General features: G+C 42.3%; 1 protein-coding gene across 2 annotated transcripts in view; it reads left to right on the plus strand.

The window, feature by feature from the left end:
* The window catches only part of BBOX1 (gamma-butyrobetaine hydroxylase 1), a 166,235-nt gene that overhangs the window by 92,872 nt on the left and 48,524 nt on the right, over positions 1-24,839 (plus strand). For both annotated transcript variants that reach the window (XM_088470465.1, XM_088470464.1), the window contains exon 4: positions 3,041-3,239. In XM_088470465.1, coding sequence (XP_088326591.1) covers positions 3,041-3,239 — 199 coding nt within the window. The remainder of the gene's footprint in view (positions 1-3,040; positions 3,240-24,839) is intronic.

Below are 24,839 nucleotides of genomic sequence, written 5' to 3' on the forward strand. Positions count from 1 at the left end.
AGTGAACTTCCTGCTCTATTAGAGCAGATAAATAAAAGATAGGGAGCGCAGATAGGAATTGAAGATGAAGTAATATTTATTATGACATTGAGATTAACTATATATAAATAAATGAAAAAGTAATTATAAGCATGGAGTGATAGACAGTATCCAACAATTATTAAAGGATAATACAATTCATATGGATATCAGTCTCAGAGTCCAGATGTATGTACATACAGTTATAAATAATAAATACATAAGATGATGAACATATAAAAAAGAAAAAATTGTTATGGCAATAAATGATCGATCACTATAAAAATAAAAAAGATTGAAACAATATATGAAATAAAAATGCAATTGCAAGTGGTGTTAAAAACCAACAAATAAAGTTTGTTAAAAAATAGTCAATTGATAACCACTGATTACTTGAATTGTGTCCTGTTAATATGTTGCAAATTAGCAATAGCTGATAATGGGATTTATTATATAATAAATGAGGATAATGAGGATTTATTCGCAAAGTGATTGACTGGCCATAATAGCCATATTTTTATCAGTAGTGGTGACATTCTTGGAGCAATTGTGAACATTCTGTGAAAGGCTGTGTGTCATACAGCCCTTCAAAACATTACGTCTATGCTCCAAAAGTCTGATGTAAAGACTACGTGTAGTTCTACCTACATATTGTACTCCACATCTGCACTGTATGACGTAGATAACATATTGTGACCTACAATTCAAAAAGCTGGTGACATCAAACCTTTCTTTGGTTATGAAAGAAGTAAAGGTAGTGCTATTGGTCTTTAGACTCTTTAGAGTCTTTGGACTCTAAAGACTCTGGCCCTGATTCAGAGGTGATCGCTATTTGTGAGCGCTCGCTCTGAATGAGGGCGGCCTGGAGGCCAGGGTAAAAAAAAAACAGCCCGCCCTCATTCAGAGCGAGCGCTCACAAATAGCGAGCACCTCTGAATCAGGGCCAGAGTCTTTAGAGTCTAAAGTTTAGACAAATTAATTTGTTATTGCATTATAAACTGTAAGAGGTATATATACTAAAGTGAGAGTTTTTATAAGTGGAGATGTTGCCCATAGCAGTTAGGAGATATACCCCTACAGTTATAAACCTTCATTTATTTCAATATTAGGTCTTTCACTATTTTTCACCACCCTGTGTATCCCATGTAAGACAAATGCTGCCTCTGTGGCCTATGCAGCTGTACCAACAGTTACCTAATACCCTTAATTTACTATTGAAGCTCTCCTGGTTTGTAGAAATGACAGTAACATGTGGCAGCGGCAGTTAGAATCCACAGAGATTTTTTTCCGAGCAGAGGACCCAAATAGTTCTACTAATTGGGGCCTGTTGGGTTTGCATGGGCTATAGGTGTTTCAGTGAGGAATGTGCTAATGACTCTGAATGAGGGAGAATTTAAAAGACTGTGTTGAGCCTCTGTGATAAATATGAGCAATGCAGATAAGCATCCCAGCCATATTTGACTGATCTTGACTGTCATTAAGAGAAGGGTTTTCTTGTAGGGACATATGGCATTGCTCTGCCATGAAGGGACATATGGGCATATATAGCAATGGGCAATGAGCCCTAAAGGAACAACATATTTACTCAGGAGGCAATAAGCCTCTGTGATAACAGAATACTGCCCACTGTGCTAGCATCTGCAGATGCGAGCATCATCATTAGTATCGGCACTTGCTCCAGCCCCTTCCTGTAGGCGTGACTTAGAATCGAGAATATACATATGCTCTCACAACATTCCCATTCCACTCCCATCAGAAACAGCCACTCTATGCGTCTTGATTCTTGCTGCCCAGAAATGCCTACATGACGTTAGTCTCCACACAAGATGCGACACACACACGTCTTGTGATTCAGACGCATGTACAGTCAGTTCTAAATCAGAAGATGCATAAATTTTTACAGATGAACCTGGCTTGGAACCACCCTACCCTGGGCTCTCAGTTTCACTATGCAAGGGCAAGCTGGCAAGCCTGGTTATGCATCAACACATCTGTAAACGTTTTATGGAGTATACACACAGTCAGATTTGTCAGATCTGTCAGATGAACGATTTGAACGATTTGAACAAATTTTGACTGCATTAAAATGAATGGAATCGTCCAAGTCTGACTGCAAACACATCAGATGTCAGATATCGTTATCTGACCATTGGGAACGCGCATCATTCAAATCGTTCATCTGACAGATCTGACAGATATGTCAGATTTTCCTTCAGATATGAACGATTGAATGATTTTTAAAATCGTTATCGTTCAGATCTGAAGAAAAATCTGACCGTGTGTATGCACCATAACCCTTTACAGATGTGTGACGAGGATGTGGTAACTCAGAGGGCATACCATTTAGAAGTTTCTATCAAGCTTATCCTTTGAGAAGTTTTGTGTCACAACAGCCTCAGAAGCACCGCATGACACCCAAGGCAACCCTCAAGACACAAATTCAATGATCAGTTATTTTGTACAATATCTTTTTATTACTTGGTGTCAAGGTAGAAAAATAATAAACACCCCCTAAAGGTTGATGATTCCTGGTACCCTCCATTGTGACTCAAACCAGATTTACCAACTTACAACAGGGTTTGTGTTAAAGTTGGTAAAAAAGGGACAATTGTCATAAACTAACACTTGTGAAGAGAGCGCACCCAAAACAAATAAAAATAAAACAACAGCAAAAACACTGCCATGCTTTACCGCCACCTCAATAGTACCAACCACAAACAAACAAAACAGGGTGGGAGAAGTCTGGTACAAAGAGACAGATAAGGTGCCTGACAAAACCTGAAAATTACAATAAACCCCATCTATTAATACCATAGGCTACACAAAATGACAGTCACCAACCAATAGTATCCTTAAAGGGGCAATACCACATGATTAAACGGGGGTTTAACTGCCCTCAGGCTCACATTCAGTATTCTGTCTCTCTTCTTAGACATCTAATAATAATTGCTTCCCTAAATTAATTGCTTGCTGAGTATGTGTGCAGACACATCATGTTAATAACTGGGTGCTGTCTTTGCAGAACATCAATACTGGGGCAGTGATCTGAAAATACCAACAATGTCCTATGAAGATGTTCTCCACTGTGACCAGACTGCTCTCCAGTGGCTGTGCACTCTCAGGAAAGTGGGGATTGTGCTGCTGGAAGGTGCCCCTGTCAAGCAGGGAGAATTGGTTACACTTGGCAAGAGGATTGGTTATATGAAGCATACCTTTTATGGGTGAGAACACATTGTTTATTATTTGAGTTTCTTGTCATGATTTGAGAAGACCGAAAGTTCTGAACTTCTGTTGTTGGAACTAAGGGGGTCATTCAGACCCACTCGCGAGCACAGGACGCTCGCAAGTGGGCCGATGTTCCCCCACTGCACATGCGCACGACGGAGGGAGCTCCGTCGTGCGCATGCGCGAGACCGGGCGAGCGACTGGCTCTCCATCGCTCCACGTCTCGCACCAAAGGGGGTGTGCTGTCAATGTTGATTGACAGCACGCCCCCTTTGGCGGGCGTGCCGGGGGCGTGCCTGCCAGATGGAGGCATTCCCATGGGAACGCCTACCGTCTGAAGCCGGCCCCACTGACATCACTAGTGATGTCAGTGGGAGTGATTTTGGCTCTGATAGAGCCAAAATCACTCCAGGGCTTGCGGCAGCGAGACCCTACCGCTGGGTCTCCGTTGCAAAGCCCAATGATCGCGATGGTCAAGACCATCGCGACCATTATCATGGACGCTCGCATATGCTGTGGGTAGTCACCCACAGCTATGCGAGCGGCCAGGAGGCCGCTCCATTTTCATGGAGGAGGGCACTGATTCAGAGCGAGCGCTCTGGTCAGAGAGTTTGGCTCTGAATCAGGCCCTAATTGTACCAACAATAAATATTGGAGTGTAGGAGATAAAACTTTATAATGGAAACTAGTTAGCAGCCCGTCAAAATGACGGGACATTGTGGCGCCCGCGAAAAGTCCAATTTGAGGGCTGAAATGGGTCACTTTTCGCTAATTTCAGTTCGGCAGCTCATAGGGCTGTGAGTGGAAATGTCAGTGCTGGCGGCTGTGCGTGCCTGAATGGAGCAACAATTTAATTGCTCCGCCGGGGGCGCCATCTAGTGGCCGTCGATGCGCAACACACTTGAAGTCACCCCATAGAGGTGAGGCCTGCCGTTTGTGGGCGGCCCCTACTGACATCACTAGTGATGTCAGTAGTGGACTTCCTGCTCTATTAGAGCAGGAAGTCCACTCGGGCTTGCGAGACCTGAGACCCTACCACAGAGTCTCCTCGCAAGCCCGATGGTCACGATAATCGCGACCATCGCCAGTCCGCACTCACATGCTATGGGTGGTCATCCACAGCTGTGCGAGCGGCCTGGAGGCCGGTCAAAAAGAAAAGGGACGCCCTGATTCAGAGCGAGCGCACGCAAATAGCGTGCGCCTCTGAATCAGGCCCATAGATTGTAAGCTTCACTGGGGCAGGGGCTGATGTGAATGGACAAATATTTTCTCTGTAAAGCGCTGTGGAATATGTGTGCGCTGTAAAAATAACTGGTAGAAAATAAATAATAAATATAACTAGCTGAAGTACCTGGCGTTGCCTGAGTTTAAATCTACAAGTTATTAAGTTTTAATATGTGATGTCGTTCAAATCCATCCAGTGGAAGGCCCAGGACAGGTTCCCTGGGTTAAAGTTCTGCCCGATGCACTCTTTTGTGAAGTCAGACTGGGACCCCAACCACTCCATTAGGTATCCCAGACCAATTGCCACCCTTCTGTGAAGTTATCATCCAAATCCATCCAGTGGAAGGCCTAGAATAGGCTCCCAGGGTCAAAGTTCTGCCCAGCATCCCCAAGTCAAAGTTCTGCAGAGTTTACACCAATGAAGGTCTGACCAGGACCCTAACCCCCTTGTATGTCTTCTGGGACCCAATTTTACCACTCTGTGAAGATTTTGTCTAAATTATGTATGTTATTATTTGTCTAAATTATGTGATGACCCAGAACAGGCTCGCTGGGTCAAAGTTCTGCCCAGCGCACTCTGCTGTGAGGTCCGACCGGGACCCCAAACATTCCAATAGGCATCCCAGACCAATTGTCGCCCCTCTGTGAAGTTTTCATCCAAATCCATCTAGCAGAAGGCCCAGGACAGGGTCAAAGTTCTGCGTAGCATCCCTGGGTAAAACTTCTGCCCAAATGGGAGGACCGACTGGGACCTCAACCCCCCTAGTATGTCTTCTGGGATCCAGTGTTACCACTCTGTGAAGTTTTTGTCCAAATCCATCCAGTGGAAGGCTCAGAACAGGATCCCTGGGTCAAAATTCTGGCCAGTGAACAGGCTCCCTGGGTCAAAGTTCCAGTATACACAAACGGTTGGTCTGACCGGGACCCTAGCCCCCGTAAAACCTGTCCAGTATTCAACTGGACCGCCTCGCATTGGTTTCATCCAAATCGGTGCATGGGGTGTCTGAATGCATAACTGGACATACAGACAAACAAACATACCAACAAACAAACAGGCCAATGAATTTTATATATAGGAAGATTTAGTAATGATAGAGGAAGTTTTGATAATTATTTGTAGTTTATTTATAGAAAAGTTTGGGCACAAATTTACATTTCTTATGGTGCGTACACACTGGGCGATATTACTGAGCGATTGCACTATTACGACATCGTAATCGTGCAATCGCTCAGTAATCGTGCACAAATCGTGCACCCAAATGATGGAAACAACCAGCGATGCGACTGATCATTCAGTGTAGGCACTACAGGGGATCAAGAACGACTGTACGATTATGATGTCGTAATCATACAGTCTTTCCTGATCGCCCAGCGCTTACGCACCTTTAGAAGGGAAAGTTCAGTTCAGTAAAGTCAAATCTGTACATTGGTTCTTACATTTAAAAATAAAGAAATAACAGTTGTATTATCAATCATTTTGTGTCTAAGGTGGTTGTTATTATTTTGAATTAGTGGCAAAAAGCATGAATTATTAGGGGGAGATGTATCATACAGGTAGAAATTGCACTATAACAACCTATCAGCTTCTAACTGTCATCTCATAGACTGGTAGATAAATGACAGTTATGGGCCCATACATTGGTGACTGAGTCGGGGGATTGGGGAAATCCAACATGTTGGATTTTTCTGATTTGCAGAATCTGACCAAAAATTATCAGGATCGGCAAATCAGGGATTTTTATCATCGCAAATTTCCCCGATTCCCCTATGGATTACCGATCTTCGATGCCCACCATCGGCGATTAGGATCGGCGTCGCGGGGAATTGCGGAGCTGATGTATGGCCCACATTACGAGCTGATCGGTTGCTTTAGGCAACTTCACCACTTTATCTCTCTCCAATTTATCAAATGTTGGAAAGAGATAAAGTACTAGCCAATCAGCTTCTAACTGTCACTTTACAGTTAGAAACTGATTTGTTGGTACTTTGGGGGAGATGTACTAAGCCTTGGGGGTCTATTTACTAATTTGTGTTAGGAGATAAAGTGAACGGTGATAAGTTACTAGCCAATCGGCTCCTAACTGTCATCTCTCAGGCAGTTAGGAGCTGATTGGCTTTTACCTTATAACCGTTCACTTTATCTACTAACAAAGCTTAGTAAATAGACCCCTTGGAGAGAGATAAAGTACCAGCCAAACAGCTCCTAACTGTCACTTTCAAGGCTGTGTTTGAAAAATGACAGTTAGGAGCTGATTGGTTGGCACTTTATATCTCTCCACTTTATCTCTCTCCAAGGGCCAAATGTAATAGGGTGAGAGTTTAGAAAAGTGAGAGTTTCTGACACTTTTTAAACTTTGCCAATGTAATAGAGTCCAAAAACAAAGTAACAGAGTGAACTTGCATGTTTTTTTAGACTTAAAAAACTCTCGCGATTTAAAATCTCATTCAGATGTTTTCCCATTTTGAAGATAAAACTCAACCAATGTGAGAGTTTACTGCTAAACTCTCACATTTTCTAAACTCTCACCCTATTACATAAACCCCTTTATCTCCATACACTTTATCTCCATACACTTTATCTCCCTACAAGGCTTGATACATCTCACCTACAGTTACTCCCAGCAGGATGTGTGAATCGCATGTCAGTGAATAGGGGGTGGGACCAAATGTTGCAGATCATAGAATAACATTATATTTTCGCCACTCCCACTCCCCAAGGATGTTTGATTTGAGGCATCAATCTTCCCAATTGCACGCTTTGATAGGAAATTGGCAGGATGTGGGAGGACCATCCACTCATGCGGGAGCCAGGGGGATTATGCAAAATTCTCAAATTTTAGGTATATTTCCTATATTTACTGATTAGGAATTTTAATAGATAGGAAGGAGTCCAGATAAATTATCTTTTCCCTTTAGTAGATTGATCTATTTATCAGCTACATTATGGATTATATAGACATGCAGTTACAAGAAAGATGTATTAGGTCATTTTATCAATCTCTTCTCCTATATATCAGTAAATAGAACACCCAGTGTATCATGTCAATGATTAAATGGCAGCTGAGCTGGGTCAAAAAGTTCTAATTACAATGGAGACATGTTGATTATGTATATTTTGAATCCACTACATTAGACATTGCATTTTTGTTACCAAGTAGACAGAAAATCACAGGCCGGAACAGGTGGAGTATTGACTTTTGGTTTATTTGTTTTATTTACTAATAAAACTGTCCTATTAACATACTTGCCTACTTTTGAAAAGTAGTTTCAGAGAGATCATTTACGGTAGTAAGGGCGTGGCCAGCACCGCGTAAAAGGCGTGTCTAGATCCACCTGTGGGCGTAACTATTGCTAATTGTGTTCTAGACCAAATGAAATTACAATGACTTAATGTAAACACTTGACACATGACACTGTAAGTCACCAAAATATTCTGTATTGCTCACATGGAGGAAAATTGGTGTCAGTACATTTCCATATGGAGACAGGGGCATAAGGGGGCCTTGCAAGAGGAAATGTGGACAAAGTAAGAACATGCTCCTCCGCAACCATTCTAATTAAAATGCTTCAACCTCCAATTTATGATATAATATATAGATGACGACACAGCATTTCAGATGACATTTGTTGTGCTCACAGGCACAAATGATCATATAATAACTCATCTTACTATACCCCCCTCACACACACATTCACATTAATAGAACCCCCACCACCATAGTTGCCGACATTAAGCTCCCTCCTTCCGGGAGGGAGCTGAATGCCTGCACACAGCGGGGGCCGTGGCCGGGCACTGACTCTGCATGGGCTCTGCCGAAAATAAAGGCATTGTGAAGCGGGGGGCAGAGCCACGATGACGCGATTTAGCACGAATCGCATCATTGGGCCGCCCTCTAGTTGTAGTCGGGGGAGCAGGCGGCAGCTGGGAGGCTTGCCTGCCTTTCCGGGGGGTCTGGAGCGGCACCCGATATTCGGGAGGCTCCCGACCAAATCGGGAGGGTAGGCAAGCCTGCCCCCACATACACGCACACACATTCTCATTAATAGATCCTCTCTACTCTCCTGCAGCACTTACATCATAGATTTCTCTGGAGCTACAGTGAGCTCTGAAACACTCACACAGCTCCTCAGTGAGTTCGGCATCAGCTCCTCCTCCATCTGTCCTCCGTTATGGCTGAGCAGCCTGAGAATGCTGGGAACATCAGTCTCTCCCAGCAGTCTGTGATTGGCCTGTGATTCAGCTCTGTGCAGGGGGCTCACCTGGGAGGCATCTCCAGGCTCCATAGCAAACGGACTCCCTGCCCCATGTATTCAAGCCCGGGCCCAGCCTCCATCGTGTAAGAGCAGTCGGGATTCTCTGCCTGGGCAGTGGGGGAAACAGGGGGATTGCATATACATTGCGGGGTTGTGGGAGCTCCCATCTTAATTCGGGAGGCGAATGCATTTTGGTAGGCAAGCAGGCCTATAACAAAAACTGACTGGTTGATTTAGAACTTTCTATGAAATGAAAATAGCACAAAGAGGGGTGTTTCCAATTATTTTTTGCTTATTCTCATTTTCATTATTCATTATAATTATTTTTCCAGTACAATGGTAGTTTAGATGTTTTAATACAGTGGGTGGCTAATCCCACTATTCATATTCCTATTGACAGCCTGTTCCCAGTCTTCTATAAAAATTTGGACTATAACATTAATATTGAATAAATATGTGCATTTGCTTTCAGACATGCTATGCCCGTTTCTTTATTACTAGTAATAATAACCAGGTTTCGGGCCTACCTAAAATAGAAAAAAAAATTCCTACAACTAATTCTTTGATGTCATTCTGCTTGTTGCTGTATGTGCAGACAACCCCCTAAGACAATAGCAGAACAGACCAAGCGAAACAATATTTATTTATCATAACATAATTTGTAGTTTGTCAAAGAGAACGAGAACCTTTCCAACAACTGTTGGAAGTATTCCCTTTTTTTCCCCGCTTTCAAGCACATGATTATTTTGCCACAACAAATGTACAAATGTCTGGGGTAAAACATCCAACGCATACAGGGCCTGGCTCAGAGGTGCCTCCTAAGCGCATGCAACGTCAATGTACAAATAGTTGAGCATTTATTTGCTTCTGTGCATGCGCAAAATAATCTGTTACCATGATTATTTGCATGTGTTACCCTGTGTGTACGCACAAATTAGTTTTTATGTATGGGACCGCTGGTATTAACACTTGTGATGGAAAACCATGGGCTTTCCTGGGTGGTGACTGGGTGTTGGCCTGACGAGAACGCCAAAAAAAGCTCATAGGTGCGTTATGGGAGTGTAGTGGGCGTATCAGTGAAAGCTGCTGAGTTCTAAGACACAGGCACAGAGGCCATGTTCAGCTGGAGATATAGCACTTGTCAGAGGGCTGGTGCAAGTGTTGGTGGTGCACACGATGGTGCGCTGGTGGTCCATTGTTCAGAACCACCGGCGGCGGTGCAGCATGCATGGGCATTAACAGTAGGCATCTCAAGCTTGCCAATTCTGACGCACGCTAGTCCATAAGGAAAAGGCTAAAACTAGCATTTGCATATTATCTACCCCGCAGCACCACAACAAGACGCAGCTGCGGGGATACCCCACAGTGGTCAATGAGGTTCATTTTCCCATACTGTAGGTGTGAACTTCTGATCCAGAGATTTTGGTAATGCATCACATTTGCAAAGTGAAGCAGAGCTTTATATACTTTTCTGGCACAAAATGTAATGGCATTTTTCAAAGTCTATGTATATGTAATTTGGGGGGAGATGTATCAAACCTTAAATTGTAAAGGTGGAGAAGTTGCTCTTAGTAAACCAATCATCGTTTAGTTGTCATTTTAAAGAATTCTATAGGCAACTTTGCCATTTGTCCTCATTAGAAGGCTTGATGCATCTTATTTGGCTACCTGCGTCTCCTCTCTCGTTTATTTACTAAGACACTTGTTGAGGTGTTTAAGCCCATAATTAAATAGGGCTATGCTTTTAATAGCAAAACATAGGGTATTTGGCTATTATAAGCATTGCTCTTTTACATTTTGGGCTCAACCACCCCAGGAAACAGTGGATTTTACAAGCCGCCATTTAGTATATAAACCCCACACACCGAGTAACCCTCCTTTCATCTACTTTTTCATTGTTGCATAACAGTTGCATGACAGAGGAAAGAAGTGCTCTCTCTGCTAATCACGGTCTGGGCTCTCAGTCCCGGGGGAAGGGGGTGGGGACACCTCCCCTGGAACCGCCTGTCTGGCTGTGATTAGTTGATAGCATTTCCAATAGGAAGCCGCTGCCAGTGCCAGGAACACTCACTGGGGTGACGGATTTTACTGAGGGGGCTGCAGCTCTGCAGCCTATAGGTCTAATCCTCCACTACTCATAATGCTACTATATGCCAGAGTACTTTCTCTCCTCTCTTACCATCACCGTGTCTGACAACTATCACAACTGTTGGAATTGATGCATTATTTGTGTACAGGCCACATGGAAAACTACTGATGCCATCCAGCATAATTCTGGATCTAAATTGATACAATATGACTCTTGGAAATGGAACATTTACATATCCATGCCATGGCATTTATATAGTGAGCATATGTAGAAGAAGGAATGTAACAGATGTATCTAGTATGAATTGGTCTCCAATAGCCTGCACTTGATATTTCAAGTGTGACGTGAAAACCTTCCATTTAGCTTGCCAATGAAAACATAAGGAAGCAGGGTCATCATGTAGTCTCATTTTTTTCCAGGAATTCCAGCAATGAAGACGTCATTTGACAAATTCCAGATGTTAGTAACATAGCATGATGTGAGCCCTTAGGCACCATAGAACTATCCCCATGGTCTACGACTATGCCTATCACTAAGTCTCAGTAGATGTGTTTTAATGTTTTATTATTAGATTACACTAAATAAGTGATTAGATTACACTAATAAAAGTTGACCAACCCAAGAGAAAGTATCAATTCATATCTTGTGTCTTTTTGTCATCATGAAAATAACAGCACAGCGCTGGGACATATAGATTGCTAATACCTTATTGGGTTTACAAATTATGTAGACCTGTGGGTCAAACACAATACAGGTCATGGGTTCAATTCCCACCACGGCCCTAACTGTGCGGAGTATATTTTCCCTATGCTTGCATGGGTTTCCTCCAGGTACTCCGGTTTCCTCCCACACTCCAAAAATATACTGGTAGGTTAATTGGCTCCCAGCAAAAATTAACCCTAGTGTAGTGTGCATGTGTGTGAGAGTGTGTTAGGGAATATAGATTGTAAGCTCCACTGGGGCAGAGACTGATGTGAATGGCCAAAAATTATCTGTAAAGCACTGCAGAATATGTGTGCGCTATATAAATAACTGGTAATAAATAAATATTAGAAGCATAGGTAGTTAAAAATGGCTGGATATGTGAGCAATCACGCTAGCTATTCAGAGCAATGTCCACCCTAATACTTTAAGTCCAACACTCTGGTAGTGAGCTCACTGTATCCCACCCAGTAAATAGAGAATAAAGAATAAATTACCAGTGAGTGGTAATTTAAAGCAAGCGGGAGTCCCAGTAGCAAAGAGAACCCTTTGCAGTGGTTATGGTCCCCTATGGGTATGTAGCCGCCGGTCACGGCTAGGCATTCATGATCGATACCTTGCACAGCGATGTCTGTTTCCCAGCAATTGCTGGAATTAGTGGGCATTGAATGGTGAGCAGTCAGTGGTAGTCAGCAGTAGTGTGCACTGAATATAGAGCTGTTGGCTTTGAAGAGCGGTGGAGAGAAGTGTAATTGTAGCCTTCGATTGGCACGGTTCTCTTATTCTTGTGAGAGTGGTTCACCTGCTCCAATAGCACAGCAACAAATGCAGCGGCAAGTAACTGACGCGTTTCCCCATGGCACCACCCACGGCTCCATCAGAGGTGACTCAAGGTGCCCACACACATACCGATCTGCCCATGAACAGCCGATTTGTATGATTTGTGTACGATTTCCCTTGAAACTCTCCTCGGCAGCTCAGCACACGATCTCGACACGATTTGGTGTCCAATCTTCATACGATCTCTCCTGCAGTCAGACGTTCACAGTGCATCGGGTCCTAGATTGTTAGATCTGCCCTATTGCACAGCAGATCTGAAGATGCGATGTGCGACAAGCGGGGACGCGCATCGCATCAAGATCGTGAGTGGGGACTCACAATTTACTCAGGATTTGGCCATATTTTACACGATCTGTCGTTCCAATGTGTCAGAATCGGCCAGATCGTGTAAAATATCGCTATGTGTGTGGGCACCTTCACTTTGGTGGATGAGACTTTCAACAAGACCAAGACCAAATCAGCCGATTGTAATATGAACACATTTAAGACCCCGGAGCCAGCTAAATTGGATTGAATTTTGTATTATTCATTCAATTAATTCAGCCATATGTAGATTTTTAATATAGAAATCGATCCTGGAATGAAACCCTTGTACCCAAAGCACTGAACAAATTGGCCAGATGCCTCTTAGTGCATAATAGTTTGAAAATTGCTTTAAAAACATCTCTGCAATAAAATCTAACAGCTTACATCAATATGCATGGGACCCCACTTGCGGTGCATTGAAAGTGCTGCCTATTTCTAAGTGTTTTTGCATTATATATATATATATATATATATATATATAATGTATAAACTGTTTGTAATATATATATGTGGGACATTTATTATACTGTATTTATTTATTTTTTGTTTTTCATTTTATTTCTACTAATGTAAAAGCTTGAGGGGTCTATTTACTAAGCAGTGTTAGGAGACAGAGTGAAAAGTGATAAGAAAATGATAAGGTGCCAGCCAATCAGCTCCCAACTGTCATTTTTCAAACACAGCCTGTGAGATGGCAGTTGGGAGCTGATTGGCTGACCCCTTATCACTTTCTTATCACTTTTCACTCTGTCTCCTAACACTGCTTAGTAACTACACTTCTTAGTCAGTGACTAACTGCTTACCATAGTTGCTTAAATCTTAATCTTGTAACTCCCAAAAACCTGGAAGAGATAAGTGTGCCTTCTAGCATTCTGTGGTTTGTCGTAAGAAGATCCTCATATTGTATGTGCACCGACGGGAAACACATGTTCAACTGAGAATTATATGCATATGTCCCAGACTGATTCACCTCCTTTTTTAAAACAGGAAGTTGCTTGTTAAATTATAAGGTACTTGAAGAATTGCTTTATGGTATAGTATGTCTGCAAATTTGTTCTAGCTAGTTTAGAATTAAAGAAACAAAATGATCCTGCGCACTGAGCTCTTTAAAGGAGGTAAGCTGCTAACAACTTATAGGTATCCCCACCTATATATATTAAACATGAATAAAAAAGTATGTTGTAGCGCTCAACCTTCTCGTTCCGTCCAATAATATATGAATGGCTAATTGTCAAATGAATGACTAATTATCATTAAATTGAAACAAATAGATTCTGATGGTGTAAATTGAGTACCATGTACCAAGTTATAGTCAATGAAAAAGATAAGATAATGATATCTCATTAGTATGAAAATCCCATTAGGTAGGAATGTACAATGTAACAAAATGATAACCAGTACGCGTATGTATCAAAGTATTTTAGAATTAAGTTAAAAATATATTGGAATTGAAAAGCTAACGATTGCCCATCCAGACAGAAAAGATACTGCCTAAAATATACATCAGCTAACTCACAGTAATAATTAATTTTGATGCGTGTCTTCAATTTTGGAGAAAAGATAAGTTGAGATGCAAGTAATGATGCGTACACACATAGCGATCAGCCAGCAATACGATATCACTGGCTGATCGTCCTGTACCCTCCCTGGTGTGCTGGATGATCGATATCGATCATCCAGCACACCACCCACTCACTGACAACTATAGCGACCCGCGATCGACGCTCGTCGGTCCCTATAGTAACAGGTTACAGGTTGGCCTGTATGCAGAGCCGATGGACGATATCGCTATCGTCCTTAGGTGGCCGTGCATCGCTGGTCGTTGGTGAGTTGGTAGGGACCAAAAAAATGAACGTTTCAAATGATAACGATATTAACGATATTGTTATTATTCAAATCGTTCATTTATATCGCTACGTGTGTATGCACCATTACTCACTAGAATCAGTTATCTTTCTCTAGAACTTATCTCGGGGCCCACATTGGAGATGTAGTTTATATCCCGGATTTTGGGTTGCCGGCGCTCAGAATGCCGACGCCGGAATCCTGACCAACAGTCAGAATCCTGGCCCCAGCATCCCGACCGCCAACATCCTGACCGCCGGCATCCCGACGGTCAGTATTAGGGTTAGGGGAAGTATTAGCGTTAGACACTAGGGGGAGGGTTACGCTGCGAGGAAGGGGGGGGTTGGTTTAGGCTGCGGTGGGGAGGGTTAGGGTTAGGTTTAGGCTGCGGGGTGGGGGCTACGGGTAGGGTTAGAATACTTACCTGCAGGTGTCTGTATCCTAACCCTTTGGGGATGCCGGTGTCGGGATTCTGAAGTCCGGGATCCAGAGTGCCAGCATCCGGTATCCAGCCCCCTCATTATTCATACCAATCTATGTAGACTTTATTGATCAGCACTTAATGTATTATAAAGAATAAAAATATAGTTCCAACATTTACATTACTGTTAAAAAATTTATAACACCATTATTTTTCCAGTTTTTAATTAACGCAGTTTAATGTCTCATTGTACTCTGAAATTAAAACATAAAACAAAGAATTATAGATAAAAATACATATTAGATGTAAAATGCTTTGTTAGCCCTTTTGGTTCAGGGTGACAGTCACTCCTTGCAAGTTGCTGATCCAGCAAAAGAACACCAGACCATTATGCTTCTTCCTCCTTGTCTGACAGATGGTTTCTAAGGGGTTTATTTAATAAGTGACAGGTTGTAAAACCTTCTGCTTCCCTGCGTGTTTAAGCCTGAAATGTAAAAGATAATGCTTTTAGTTACAAAATATGTGGTGTTCTGCTATTAAAAGCATTGTCCTTTTATATTTTGTGATTAAACATGCGGGGAGGAGGGGACTTTTGCAAGAGGCCCCTTAATAAATAAACCCCACATACTAAGGAACTGGTATACGGTCAGAATTTCAACACCAGTTTGTCAACACGGATATTAGGTCGACGTTTAAAAATGTTGACATTCACAAGTGTTGACATGGCCAAAATGACGACATGTTCATAATAGTGGCATTTAACATATCGACACCAGAATGTCAACATTACAGTACAGTTGTATTTTTAAGTTTAGGGTTACATTTAGGATTGGGGTTAGGTTCAGCGTAAGGATTATATGCAAAAAAAATGTATGTCGACATTTTGACCATCAACTTAATGTCCATGTCATCAGTCAGAGTGTTGACATTCAGAACATGCTAACATATTGGTGTCGACATACTGACTGACAACATTCTGCATGTCTTCTTTTGAGGAACCAAACTTTCGCCTACTCAATGACATACAGAAACTCAGCGTAATGAACCAAAGGTTTAGAAATTTGATTTATCGGTCCATGAGATCTTCTTCCAGTAGTCCACTGTGTGTGGTTCATGGCCCAGACGTTGCTGCAGAACAGCCATTGCTTGTAACATAGATATAGGTATATAAATATATATATATATATATATATATATAATCATACAGAGTGTCCGCACTTGCAGCACCAGAATCAACTTGGGGGTGCTCAATTAAGGACAAAACAGCCCATGAAATATAAAAAATGAGAAGAATTGGCACTCACCAGGTAGCTGACAAGAAAATTGGTTTTTAATTACCCATCTTGAGGGAGAAAGTGCATAGAGCCATAAAGTGCAATAGTCATAGTCTACGTTTCGGTCCTATGTAGGACCTTCTTCAGGACATCACAGCAGACATGTTTCAGCTGTCTTTGGTTTTCAAGCTGAAACATGTCTGCTGTGATGTCCTGAAGAAGGTCCTACATAGGACCGAAACGTAGACTATGACTATTGCACTTTATGGCTCTATGCACTTTCTCCCTCAAGATGGGTAATTAAAAACCAATTTTCTTGTCAGCTACCTGGTGAGTGCCAATTCTTCTCATTTTTTATATATATATATATATATATATATATATATATATATATATATATATATATATATATATATATATATAATGTGTGTAGTTTTTGTTTTTAATCTGTAGCTGTCTATCGCTCAAATCTCTACATTGGAAATGGAAGTTAGTTGATTAGATGGATGATGTAATGCAAACTGCAATATTCTAAAACATTTTAGAGTCTTTTTTAATTTGCTGTAAGGACGACCTATGAAAAAGCAGGGCGTCCAAGGTATCATCAGTAATTCATTTTCATATTTTATTCCCTATGTACCCGAGGGCAGGGGCGTAACTAGGTATTTAAAGGCCCCATAGCAAGAGTTTGTAAGAACCCCTATGTACCACCCAATAATGAAAAATGTAAATAACACATGTAACTTAGACAAGGACCACTTAGCTCTGGGCCCCATAGCAGCTGCACCCCTTGCACCTATGGTAGTAACGCCCATGCTCAGCTGCAGAGAAAGCATGTTTAGGCTGTACGCTAAGTACGGCTAAGCCCATGTCCAAATCTTCAGCTGTGATATCACCTGCTGATTCAGCTGTGCCTATGTCAGACTCATCACCACCATCATCTATAGTAGGAAGAGTTACATGACGATGATCATCATCGTTGATGTTTACTATATATAAGAGGAGGACGGATCAGCCATTGTTACTGATAAAGAGGGTTTTGTAGATTGTGAATGTTAAGTAGCGCCCTTTTGATAGTGAATATCACACACTGTGAGGTGAAGGGAGAGCACTAAACGATACAACTGGTGTACAGACTCTCATTATTGTCTGTCATGTCTGTATGGTGCCTCCTTCCTGGCTAGAGCCTCTGTGACCCGGAATTGACTGTTACTGGATATAATTAGCTTTAGCTATAATGCTCATGTTAGTGGTACATGGAGGTGGTGAGAGAAGTGGAGGAGGAGCAAGCCACGTTTACAACTAATTTGGTTACGGCTGCGCATTCCAACCACCTGCCCACAGTTTTTGCCTACCTGGTTCAAATATTTACTACGTTGTGTGAATACCCTGCCTACAGTTTTTGCCCTCGGGAGCTGTGACCCACCTCTTTCTAGCAGTTCTGGAATCCTGTTCATTTGGGCATTATATCATCTGGGCTTATTCACCCTGAACATCCAGCCCCAAGTTTTTGCCCACCAGTTGCTAACAAGATTGCATTATAGCTATATATAACTTTTTGGGACAATCACGGCACCAGGAAGATTCACTTCATAATCAGACTATCCCCATTCAAGGACTTTGGTCCCGAACACCCAGCCTAAAGTTTTCGCCTACCAGCGTATACTTAAGACTTATTACATATCAATACAATTGTTAGCCATAGTATTTCATTATACTTTTTAATAGACACTCAAACAATAGACTCCAACACCACAGAGCGCTTTTTCTTTTTTGTTTATTTGTTGAAGGAATTTTTGGGATATTTCCTGAAAGAGCAGCTAGTGGTTCAACATCTTGTCTTCCCCCCCTATGAGTCTATTATCTGCTATTATCTGGTTTTGATTTCTGGTGTTCAGCAGCTAGAAGTTTTCCAACTCATACAATTGCAGTTGGTCTGTTTGTGACGTTTGCAACAATATCATTTTCAAGCGTCACATTAAACTCATTTAAACGTGTTTTCAAAATTTCTAGACATTTTTCTGCAATTATCGATCCATGATCTTTGAAAACATCCAAACTCCAGAATTTGTTTTGGCCGTGTAAGATAATATTCATAGAATTTTTATTAGCAGTAGAGGTCCATACATCAAATGCAGCAGAAAATTTCACCTCCACCATTTTAAAATTATTTTTGATTCAGTTTTTAGGACATAGTTAACAACTCTATTTCATATGGAAGTCAGGATGGAAGGTAAAACAATATTTGCCTTAAATTCTGTGATTTTGGAAAAATGTTGAACGGCAATCCGTCTAAAGCTGTCATTCGCACTAAAGTTGCATCTAGTGATGTATTTTCTGAAGGCCCAAAACAATAGTACATTTTTAATTTCATGAGTGGACCTTCATCAAAGTAAATTTTTCTTGAACTTGGTATGACCATGGCCTCTTTTGGTCATGATTTTATTTTATGTTTGGCAGTTAAATGTGTATGCAAACTTTTTATAAAACCGCCCAAGGTTATTAAAATAGCTCTGCAAGTTTTGCACTTTGCTGTCTGATTATCCGCAGCTGTCAAAATTTGAAACCAAACAGATGTCTCAAACAAATCTTATTACAGGTATACAGAGCTGGGATTATTTGTGTTGTGGCCATAATATAAAAATCCAAAGTGGCACTTTGAAATGCAAGAATAAAGTTTGCATGTTTTTAAACTAACACACATTTATTTACATTAGACGATAAAAACAGATGGTACGGTAATAGTACCATAACCAGTGTCAGTTTAAGTCTTATTTTTTTATATCTATTTGCTACTAGAGATGTGCGGGTTCAGTTTACTGAAATACAACCACACCTGAATTTATGGGTTCTGAGATGAATTGAGGGCCTGATTCAGAGCCGGACGCTATTTGCGCTCGCTCGTTCAGAAAAAGGGGCCGGATATTTAAATTGAGCGCTCGCTCTTTGCGGTCTGTTGACGCCTCTATGTCTGAACGAGCGAACGAAACATGCGCTCGCTATTTTTTAAAAAACGCCCCCTGGCCGCTCACATCCTACGTCTTCTCCGCTATTTATTAGATTAATCGAGTACATCGAAAGGTGTCTGAACTGCTCGCAGTGCTTGTGGTTGGATTTTCCTACCGCAATCATGCGAGCAGTTCAGGCTAAAAGACAACCAAGTGACGTGGTTGATGACGCTGCTTTGTTAATTATGCACACCCTTAAAACACCCGTTTTGACCGTTTGGCACGCCTGCGTTCGGATCTCCACTCCCCGTTTTCAAGCACCTTCCCCTGTTATCACCCACAAACGCCTCATCCCGTCACTCAAAATAGCAGCCATTCGCTATTTTGCGAGCACACAATTTCCGACCGCAATGACTGGTTCGCGCATGCGTATTACAACCCATACGCATGCGCAGTTGTGCGAACATCGCTCGGAGCGAACGAGCGGCCACATACGAGCGGCTCTGAATCAGGCCCTGAGTCCCAGATTGGAATCACTTTGGGGTTCTGAGTATTTGCAGAGCCCTGACTTGCCCTCAAGTTTTCAGGTGCTGTGAGGTATTCAAAATTGACTGCATATTACTGGAAATTAAATGTTTTTGTTGTTAATAATTCTAAAGGAACAAAAACAGGTCCAAACTAAATGATTTTAGCTGAAAAACAAAACTGATTCAAAACCAAATCTGAGGGTGATTTTGCCAAAACTAAATCCAAAACACGATGATGATTTTGAACCAAAACATGGGGGAGGGGCACATCTCTATTTGCTACTATTAAGCACCAGACAACAGTGCACTAAGGGCAATTCAGAGTATAACTCCGATATTTACCACTCTTCCGGGGGTGTGCAGGACTACCCAAAAAAATCAAGAGACTTCTGCACCTTCCGGGATTGTAGGCAAGTATGATGTACTTCCATTTATGCTTCAGGGCTGAAGTATCCCGTTACCCATGTCACTTTCAAAAATTTTTTCAATGTGATGATTTCTGACTTCCGTTGGCACCCAATGGCAGGTTCCTATGTCATTAGGAAGAGGTGGCAGGGCTAGATGATGCATTTTGACATCCTTTAACCATGCCCTCTCCATAGGGAGCCGCGATTCCTGGCAATTATCTCCTCATCCCTCCCACTTCCCTAGGTCGCGGGTGGGATACAGGAAATCTGGACACTCTTTCAGGGGGGCTACCTGAAAATTTGGGTGCCTCCTGCAACAACCAGGAGAGTAGGCAAGTATTGGTAAGGTCAGGGGTGTAAAGAGAGGTATGGGGGCCCCATAGCAAAATTTCCTTGGGTCCCCATAGGTCAACCTATGCACCAACCCTGCCCGTCCGCACCCCCGCACTACTTATCTCCTTCTGAGCCCGGCGCGCCACTCCATCTCTCCTCACTGAACTTACTGAAGCTGGAAGGAGACGTGGTCCGGGGATGTCATCATAGCCACGCCTCCTCTCAGCTAATAAGAGAGCCGATGTCATTTTTAATCAGGCACTGGTCACGAGCCAATCAGAATTCACGGACCAGCAGCTGCTGCTGATTGGCTGCTGGTCCGCGAGTTCCTGTTGGCTTGCGACCTGCTCCTGATTAAAAATGACATTGGAGCTGTACTTGACAATAGGGGGTGCAGGGGGTTGCTTGCTGGGCCGGCGGGCCCCCTAAACCGCCAGGCCTCATAGCAAGCACACCCCTTGCACCCTCTATAGTTATGATAGTGGGTAAGGTATGGGTGTGCTACGGGAAACAAAGCTGCACAAATAGACTATAGTAGATTATAAGTAGCTATAGCAAAGTAAAATATAAAATATGCAATGCTGGCTAATTACAGCTCACAAGAGTCACAATTGCAAATAGTAGCATATACAGACACTTTCCCTAAAATAATCCAGGTAGAATAAATGCCAAGGGTGCTGTAAACTTTTTAATCAGACTACATTTATGTGACATTTAATAATACTTGCTGTTTGCACAGTGATTGGCCTGGTTTGTCAATGATTCAAAACAACCAATCAGGACAGAAGCAGATTGGTTGTTATGGGTAACTTCTCTCTTTCTCTCCAGAATGACTCATATATCTCCCCCTTTATATACCTGGAAGTGCATGTAGGTACCATTTATACATAGTGTACTCTACTTAGTATATTTACCTCTTAATAGTGCTAAAACGTAACCCTCTCTAAAATCTTATTGTCACCCAGCAAAGTCCTTATTCAGTATTATTATTAAACAAATCTGCTATTAAATTTTTTCAGTGATCGTAAAAACATTCTTTGAAGTCTGAAGAAGAACAGCCTGTTTAATCTATCTCTCTTTTATGTGTTTATTATAAAACAAAACCAGTTATATCAGTTATATCATTTTCATTGATACATTATTTTTCCTAGTATATAGCGAATGACGAGTGCTATGTGTACTGTAATCATAAGTTATTCTTGCCAAGTCTGTTTGCAAAGTAAACTCTGTCTGTTTCACCACTTTAACCAGAACAGCCAGGGAATCCCAGCCAAAGGGGAGTAACATGGGGGTCTGCTTCAGATAGTAAAAGTCTCAGTTAACATTCATTCTTGTCCTTTCCACCTCAATACAAAGGTTTACAATGTGTGCAGTGGATATAGTATAATTTTTTTTTGCCTGTATAAGTTTAACATGAACACAAGGGGAATAGTGAAGAGGGGGGTGGTGCCAGAGGTTTTTGGCAGGAATTCTGCATTCTTTCCAGGTTAGGACATTGTATCAAGAAGGTTTCCTTCTCCATAATAACTTCTAGACCACATATGAGTTGTGTTAACGTCTGCTAGTACAGTTGATGAGCCCAGTATGATCATAATCAAAGAAATGCGCTCATAGCAAATGTTCATACTTATGCTAGGGGACAGGACAGCAATTGTTTGTTTCTCAGTACTAGGAAAACTCTGGCTACATAAGTGATACTATACACAGAACATCTCATATAAACAACTGTGGTATAGGCCAGATGGATCCAATAAGCCTTCAGATAGTAAGTGAGTAAAGAGTGGTGACATTCACCAAGGAAATGACAACAGAAGATTTATTGAACATGAGAGGGAAGCAGACTATAGAGCAGTAGCTGCTTTTCCTGCTGTGTATAAATTCTTTGTGAATTAATCTTGCAGCACATCCTCCTCTTTTTTGCATATTCCCCTCTCCCCCCTTGAGAACATTCCTCGACCCAAGGAGTGTCAGGAGTGGGAAGCAGTGTTGTTCCAGAGCATGTCTGCTTTATACAGTATTACTATTGTGTGTGTGTGTGTATATATATATATATATATATATATATTTTTTTTTTTTTATTATTATTTATTTATTTTTATTTTTTTCAAAGGTCCGACAGTCTTAATATAGCAACTTGTAGCTTTGCCCGGTGCCTCAACAACAAAAGATAAATACAACCCGAAAGGTGCGCCACTCGGGGACAATAAACCATACAATGCAGTAGCGGTGTAACCATCAACGTTTCAGTTTATAACAACTGTCTTCAGGATGCAAATAATAAACACCTAAGCTTACCTTAAATACCCCATCACCTGCACCGAGTGCAAATCGTTTTCCTCGACGTCATCAGCGGTCGACCGGTGTTAGCGACGTCATCACGTTCCTTTGGGCGGCACACACCACGTGATTATACAACCCCGTAACCTAGCAACAATATTATAAAATTATACATCCGCCGTCACCAAGCAACAATAAACAATTTCTTTAAAGCTATAAGGGATAACAGCAAGTGTCACAGACAAAAGCAAAGGGCAGATAAATGCAGCCATAAATCATCAAGGTGGTGACGGTCATACAAAAAAAAACAGTCATTAGCGTAATCATCACCTCTATTAGCAGCATTTTGCTAATCAGCATAAATAAAGTACCCCCATATTAGCAGCTCATAGATGAGGTGCATGACTTAAAGTGCAAATGCAATAGCAGCATAACAACAAGGTACTAAATTAATCAAGTCCTTACATGGTCTCAATATAAATGCCTTCATAGATGGAATAATAAGCATTCATAGAGCCACTGATACTAATGGCAACATGAAACATAGTAAAATGTAGTACGATTGCCAGTACACCACAATTAAATGTAATTGTTGACGCAGCATCTGCAAATCAGTCAAGGCGCAGACTGACCTTAGCTTCCAGGTATTCATTCAAAACTGTCAATATAGTACAGAAAATGGTTAGTCGTCACTTTATTAAAATGGTTAATAAAGGACTCTATTTATTAACATTATTTTTACTAAAATAAAGGGAAAAAGTGTGATTTCACACCCTTTTCAAATTATTCTAGTATCACCTAAAGTTACTAAAGGGCAATTGGAGTAGAATTCATAAAATTTTACTCCAACCCCTAATTATCACATATTTTTAGTAAGCAGATCGCATTTCCCATAATCATAATGGGAAATGTGATCTGCCTGGTAGTTACTAAAAATAAGTAGTGAAAAAATACTGTGGAAAGCCCTGTGATAATAACACCACCTGGAGGTGGCATTATCCAGGGTCTTCCCCGGTTACCCGACTCCTGCTCTGCTCTAACAGGCAGAGCAGAGCCCGGAGCGGGCCCCAGTGATCAGCTGTGTGGTCTAAACAGACCACATGCTGATACACTGTAAAAAAAATAAAAAAAATAATAGTAAAATAAAAACTTACCAGAGTCCAGGTGCAGGGATTGGTGCTCCGGTGATGTCCTCCCTCCGGTCAGCTGGTCTCCCATTCTGCACTGGGGCCCGGTCGTCACCTGACCGACCGGGCCCCAGTGCAGGATGGGATGTCAGCTGACTGGAGGCATGGAGGACATCACCGGAGCACCGATCACCGGAGGTAAGTGTAATTAAGGGAGGGGGGGTCGCGTGGGGGGGTCTCGATCTTGGGGGGCGGCGCTAAGCAGAAGGAAACGGGGCTTAGCAGCGGCCGGTCGGCGCATGCTTGGGCACTTGTCGTAGTATTTTTTGCAAAAATACCGTGCTAAGGCTGCGGAGAGGATTCGCAGGGACGGACGGGGTCATTCAGACCCGCTCACGAGTGGCAGGACGCTCGCAAGCGGGTCGATGTTCCCCACTTCGCATGCTCACGATGGAGGGAGCTCCGTCGTGCGCATGCGCGAGACCCGGCGAGCGACGGGCTCACCATCGCTCTGGGTCTCGCATCAAAGGGGGCGTGCTGTCGATGTTGATTGACAGCACGATCCCTTTGGTGGGCGTGCCTGCCAGACGGAGGCGTTCCCATGGGAACGCCTACCGTCTCAAGCCGGCCCCACTGACATCACTAGTGATGTCAGTGGGAGTGATTTTGGCTCTGATAGAGCCAAAATCACTCCAGGGCTTGCGGCAGCGAGACCCTACCGCAGGGTCTCCGTCGCAAGCCCGATGGTCGCGATTGTCAAGACCATCGCGACCATCATCATGGACGCTCACTATAGCTGTGGGTGGTAACCCACAGCTATGCGAGCGTCCATGAGGACGCTCCAAAAAAAGGTAGGAGGGCCCTGATTCAGAGCGAGCGCTCTGGTCAGAGTGTTCAGCTCTGAATCAGGCCCTGAGCTCTATCGCAAGCTCTGTCCTTGCAAAGGATTTTTAGTAAATCCCTGTGATATTGCCTGAATTCGCAATGCGAATTCAGCCGGTAATATCACACTACAATCTGCA

This window comes from Taudactylus pleione, unplaced genomic scaffold (genome assembly GCF_031769625.1).
Source record: "Taudactylus pleione unplaced genomic scaffold, aTauple2 ptg000100l, whole genome shotgun sequence".
In the NCBI taxonomy this organism is placed as follows: Eukaryota; Metazoa; Chordata; class Amphibia; order Anura; family Myobatrachidae; genus Taudactylus; species Taudactylus pleione.